At 37.5% G+C, this 6,000-nt stretch overlaps 2 protein-coding genes across 2 annotated transcripts; one reads left to right on the top strand and one right to left on the bottom strand.

The window, feature by feature from the left end:
* Positions 1-452: 452 nt before the first annotated feature.
* Positions 453-3,336, top strand: LOC107429273 (G-type lectin S-receptor-like serine/threonine-protein kinase At1g34300). Its single transcript, XM_016039926.4, has one exon. The coding sequence runs from the start codon at positions 679-681 to the stop codon at positions 3,229-3,231; it is 2,553 nt and encodes an 850-aa protein (XP_015895412.3). The 5' UTR covers positions 453-678; the 3' UTR covers positions 3,232-3,336.
* A 139-nt stretch (positions 3,337-3,475) lies between these two features.
* LOC107429274 (dynein light chain 1, cytoplasmic) lies at positions 3,476-6,000 on the bottom strand. Its single transcript, XM_016039927.4, has 2 exons — positions 5,484-6,000; positions 3,476-3,764 (listed from the first exon to the last, which is right to left on the bottom strand). The coding sequence occupies exons 1-2, from the start codon at positions 5,712-5,714 to the stop codon at positions 3,609-3,611; spliced, it is 387 nt and encodes a 128-aa protein (XP_015895413.1). The 5' UTR covers positions 5,715-6,000; the 3' UTR covers positions 3,476-3,608.

Below are 6,000 nucleotides of genomic sequence, written 5' to 3' on the forward strand. Positions count from 1 at the left end.
TCACATTCAAAATCAATGATATTTTTTTTTTTTTCAATTTCTCTTTCATATACATGTTGCTGTTTCTCTATCATATGCAATTAATACTCTCCACCTTTTTATTTTTTAAAAAAATAAATACTCTCTGTATTTCTGTGTCACTTCGTTTTATTACAATATATAAATATATATAATTTATTGTTTTAATAAGCATAAGAAATAATTATTCTAGGTGCATATAATAATTCAAAAAGTAATTTTTTTTTTTTTAATAACTTATAGCGTTTCACGTTGAATAGAAATTCTAGAAAGTTATTAGTTGAAAAAGTCTAATAGAAAATCTAAATTTCCAATAGAATGAAAGTAACACTTAAAAATTATTTATAGCTTATATTAGTTCTGATTAATAAATACATTCAACTCCTTCATTGTGCACCTCTATTTATACTTATTATTTATATTTATGAGAGCATAAAGAAGTTTTTATATAAAATAAGAGATTTGTTAAGGGAAAAAAAAAAAAAAAGGCCTTCTTTCTTTTGGACAAAAACTTGGGTTTTTGACTTTTAGAAAGGAGAACGTTGATATAGGCCGTCGCAACGGCAATGTATATTTCTCTTACCGTCTCAGCGCTCTGAAAATTGGAGGAAAAAAAAAAAGAAACTGAGAAACAAATCCAGAATTTTAAAAGTTCTGATCATGAGTTTCCGATTTCAATTCCATGTCCAAACCCAGAAACTACTTCTTCTTCAATGGCTTCTTTTCCTTTTCCTCTTCATCTTCTTCTCCATTTCATCAGCTTCAATAGCACCAGGCTCTTCTCTCCACGCTTCGAACCCAGACCAAACATGGCTTTCTCAGAACAGCACCTACTCACTTGGATTCCTTCACTCCGACCCACCCACGTCGCCTCCTTCCTTCATCGCCGGAATCTTCTACTCCGGCGGAGTTCCCATCTGGTCGGCCTTAGATTCCTCCGGCTTACCCGCCTTGGTTGACTCCGGCGCCTCCCTTCAGTTCCTATCCTCCGGCACTCTCCGACTCGTCAACGGCTCAGGAACCACCGTCTGGGATTCCAAGACCGCCGGCCTCGGAGTCACCTCCGCCGTGCTCGACGACGCTGGGGACTTGGTCCTCAAAAACGGGTCGGGCACCGTTTGGTCCACCTTCGACAACCCGACCGATTCCATCGTGCCGTCGCAGAATTTCACAGTTGGTCAGACCCTGCGATCTGGGTTGTACTCTCTTCGTATCCTTAAGAATGGTAATATTACCCTTTACTGGAATAATACCATAGAGTATTGGACTCAAGGAAATTCAACCTTTGAAGGCAATTTGACTTCACCAATTTTAGGATTACAGTCTATAGGAATCCTATCAATATCTGATCGCAATTTGTCTAGTCCTCTTATTGTAGCTTATAGTAGCGATTATGCTGAAGGCAGTGATATTTTGAGGTTTCTGAAATTAGATAGTGATGGGAATTTAAGGATTTATAGCTCTGCTAGAGGTAGTGGGACTCCAACTGAGAGATGGGCAGCTGTTACTGATCAGTGCCAAGTTTATGGGTACTGTGGAAACATGGGAATTTGTAGTTACAATGATTCAAATCCTGTTTGTGGTTGCCCATCTCTGAATTTTGATCCAGTTGATCCTAAAGATAGTAGAAAAGGGTGTAAAAGGAAGATGGAGATTGAGGATTGTCCGGGGAGCGCAACAATGCTGGATTTGCCGAATACACGGTTTTTGACATACATTCCTGAATCCAGTTCTCAGATTTTCTTTGTTGGTATATCAGCCTGTAGGTTGAATTGTCTTGTGAGTGGTTCTTGTGATGCCTCCACAGCATTGTCTGATGGTACGGGGCTTTGTTTCTACAAGACTCCGGGTTATCTAAGTGGTTATAAGTCTCCGGCGCTGTCCAGCAGTTCTTATATCAAGGTCTGTGGACCTATAAATCCAAACCCTACTGCTTCTTCGCAGATTGGTGGCAAGAAGGATTGGAGCATTCGTCCTTGGGTGGTGGTTGTTGTGATTGTGGCGACGCTTGCTGGTTTGATTGCACTGGAGGGTGGTTTGTGGTGTTGGTTTTGCAGGAATAGCCCCACTTTTGGGGGATTGTCTAATCAATATGCTCTCATCGAGTATGCTTCTGGCGCACCTGTTCAGTTCTCTTATAAGGAGCTCCAGCGCTCAACCAAGGGATTCAAGGAGAAGCTTGGGGCTGGAGGATTTGGGGCTGTTTATAAGGGTATTCTAGCCAATAGAACCGTTGTTGCAGTGAAGCAGCTTGAGGGAATTGAGCAAGGGGAGAAACAATTTAGGATGGAGGTTGCAACTATAAGTAGCACCCACCATTTGAATCTGGTGAGATTGATTGGTTTTTGCTCGGAAGGTCGTCATAGGCTTTTAGTATACGAGTTCATGAAAAATGGTTCTCTTGATAATTTTCTCTTTGAGACAGAAGAATACTCAGGAAGACAGTTGAACTGGGAGTATCGGTTCAACATTGCCCTTGGCACTGCCAGGGGGATCACTTACCTCCACGAGGAGTGTCGGGACTGCATTGTCCACTGTGATATAAAGCCGGAAAACATCCTTTTGGATGAAAACTACAGTTCCAAAGTATCAGACTTTGGCCTTGCAAAACTCATTAATCCAAAGGACCACAGGTACAGAACGTTGACTAGTGTAAGAGGGACCAGAGGATATTTGGCACCAGAGTGGCTTGCAAATCTTCCAATAACTTCAAAGTCTGATGTTTATTCTTATGGTATGGTTTTATTAGAGATAGTGAGTGGTCGGAGGAACTTCGAAGTTTCTGCAGAAACAAACCACAAAAAGTTCTCCATGTGGGCTTATGAGGAATTTGACAAGGGAAATGTCGAGGGAATTCTTGACAAGAGGCTAGCTGACCAAGATGTTGATATGGAGCAAGTAATAAGAGCAATTCAGGTTTGCTTTTGGTGCATACAGGAGCAACCATCTCAAAGACCAATGATGGGAAAAGTGGTACAGATGCTAGAAGGGATTAAAGAAATTGAGAGACCACCAGCTCCAAAGGCTGCTACAGAAGGATCTCTTAGTGGAACCAGCATGAATGTGAGCAGTAATGTCAGTGCTCTATCCACTATTGGAGCTTCAGCCCCAGGGCCGTCCTCAACTTCGTCATTTCTAGCTGCACCAGTTTCACCTTTGGGGAGGAATACAGAGAAGGAATCTTCGTCCATGTTAGGTTCATCAAGGATTTAAATATTATCTTCTTGTGTGAATCCATAGACTAGTTGTTACTATCATTGTGAATGATTGTATTGGGGTTTCATTCCCTATAGAAATTATTAGTTGGTTGGTTGTGTTGACGGCTTCATTCCCCAACTTACCCCACGAAACAAAAATGGTGAAATTAATCTCCACCTTGTAATTTTACTTAAAGATATTAATAGAATTCAAGTTACTTTCAAGGGAAACATAAGAAGGGGGAAAAAAAAGTCCTCCATTCAACAAGAAAACGCTATAGCATCAAAGATTTTTTTATTTTTTTGGCAGTCTATGATTTTACATATAAAATGGATATTGGAAAATTATAATATCAAACAGAGAGCAACAAAAGCTCAAATTTGTGAACACTGTCAATGATCCATTGGCTCAACAGCAGTTTTGAAAAGAAGGATGTAAACCTTATCGATTGAGAAATACAAGAAGCCACCAAGGGAATGTGTGACATATGAACCGAAGCTGGTTCCTACAATACAGTGCCAAGCCGGGCCATACGATGAATCAAATTCCTGTCACCCAAAAGACAAAAGATAAGACTTTGTGAGCTTCCCATCAAAGCTGAAGAAGAAAAACAAATCAATTGCAACAAGTTTAGCGGAATGGTACATAACAAAAGCAGTGAGAATCATAAGCATTGAGCAATTTAAAGTCTCAACTCTCTCTTATCTTTTTATCTGGCTGTCCACGGTCAGTTCTCTTTTCAGATAGATAAGAATATTAGCTGGTTGAGAGAGATTTGAAGGCAAAACTTTTGTTATGCTAAAACCTACATGTTTGTTGAGGAACTCGTATAAATCGAGATGAAGTTTGTCGCAGAAGCAGAGAAAGAACAAAAAATTCGATTCAAGGTACTAATCCAATAGAAGATCAGAGAATAAGAAGCAAGGTGAATCACGCAGAAAATTTGAAATGCTAAATGCTACATTCTTAAATTAAGTCTCACATTTCCAATAGTCCAAGAACAGGAAAAATGACTATCGGTACAGAAAATGCAACGAAAAGTAAGGAAAGATGTTGAATTCACATAGAAGAAAATTTTTGCTTGCAGGTTCTTTATAATTTTCCGAAACAAGCTATGTCCTATATGGAGCAAATTTTAACCAAAACAATAGGTCATGTTCTTACACAATCAGATTTTTGCTATCAACCTTAAAGGTCCTCTTATTGCAGAATTTTCAGCATAATAAACTGCAAAGAAGAAAGCCCAGGTTTGTATCTCATTGTTGGATAATTTCAACTCAAAGCATGAGTAAATCAAAAGCTTCCCCTTCAGTACTAATATCAGTATACCGTATATGCTTTAACTATACACATGAATACGCAGAAATTTTGATAACTTATTAGATCTTAGTCTTACACACGAAGGATCATTTCTTAGGAGGAAAAAGTACAAAGTTTCAGAAATAAATGAAGTAATTAAATAATTGGAGCAATATTTGACTTGGTTTCTTAATCTATCTAATCCATTCTATTGAGACTATAAGTTACAAAAAAGAAGAAAAGCAAGAATCAAAATCACAAAAATGAAGTTAAAGTATTGGTGCTAAATAAGAAAATCACAAAATTACCAAAAAAAATTTCTCTGCCAAAAAAAAAAAAGGAACTATTGTTAAAGAATTGATTATTAGGAAAGGAAAGATCTTTTCAGTTCACCGAACATATATAGTTTAACAGGGCCATCTAAATAATAAAATATCTAATTTTGGACACAAAAATTAAAAACAACGATATAGAACTGAGAAAAAGACAGAGAAACAGAAACTCAATCAATTGGAAACTTACCATATAGGGTCATCAAAATACAATTTCCTAAACTATGTTCAAAATCAAGAATACCCATTCGATCTTTACGACAGAGGATAAAATATCAGAACCCAAATAGATATGAACCAAAAAAGGAGCATTTCCAAAGCCACTCTAAGGATAAGCAGTTTATTGGACCATGGACCACCAGCTAGTATAAAAATATTCAGCATACTTTGCTATAACATATTGCTACATAATCAAGGTGATTAAATACACATAATCTATATATATATAATCTGAAACTGGACCACCACCACCTAAAAGATTTTATCACTATTCATTATACGAAATTCTTGAATTCCAAATTCATATATAATGTAAAAGATCAGAACCCAGAAACACAAAGAACAAAAAAGGGATTCTGATAAAGTAACCAAAAAAAAAAAAAAAAACAAAAAACCAAAAAACAAAGTTCTGAATACCTTCTTAAGGGCAAGAGCTAGGCGTTTACTATCAAGCTTTCCAGGCATAGAGTCAAGGTGGTCACGAGCACATCGAAAAGCTTGATTCTGCAAAGGAAGTGGCATATCAGAGGCCCTGACTCTAACATTAAGAAGATCACAATTCTCTTGCTGTTCTACAGCTTTCTTCTTCTGTATCAAACTGCTCAGAAACTTGCTTCTTCTCTCCAACTCCTCCTCTGCTCCTTCCATTTTTTTCCTTCTTCTCTATTTGCTTCACTCTCTCAACATCACTGAAAAAACCTTTTGTTTTTTTGTTTTTGTTTTTTTTTTTCTCTTTCTTACTACTTTCTCTTCACTCAGAATCAGTATTTGCTACAGTTTGTGTCTTCCATTTTTGATTTGGAACAAGCCCAGAAAGAAAAAAAAGAAAAAAAAAAAGTGTAGAGACAAAGAAAGAGAGTGAGAAAGTGAGAGACAGACAAAAAATAAAAGGGAACAAAGGTCTCGATGGTAATGTGTAGTATACGAAATTCGA

The sequence above is a fragment of the Ziziphus jujuba genome, chromosome 12, assembly GCF_031755915.1.
Source record: "Ziziphus jujuba cultivar Dongzao chromosome 12, ASM3175591v1".
In the NCBI taxonomy this organism is placed as follows: Eukaryota; Viridiplantae; Streptophyta; class Magnoliopsida; order Rosales; family Rhamnaceae; genus Ziziphus; species Ziziphus jujuba.

What these genes read in the sequence shown, in the direction of transcription:
- LOC107429273 (XM_016039926.4), top strand. Translation starts at nt 679, where the DNA reads ATGAGTTTCCGATTTCAATTCCATGTCCAAACCCAGAAACTACTTCTT.
- LOC107429274 (XM_016039927.4), bottom strand. Translation starts at nt 5,714, where the DNA reads ATGGAAGGAGCAGAGGAGGAGTTGGAGAGAAGAAGCAAGTTTCTGAGC. An exon ending in TAGCTCTTGCCCTTAAGAAG is followed by an intron (nt 3,765 to 5,483) that starts GTATTCAGAACT and finishes TTTGGGTGACAG; the next exon opens with GAATTTGATTCATCGTATGG.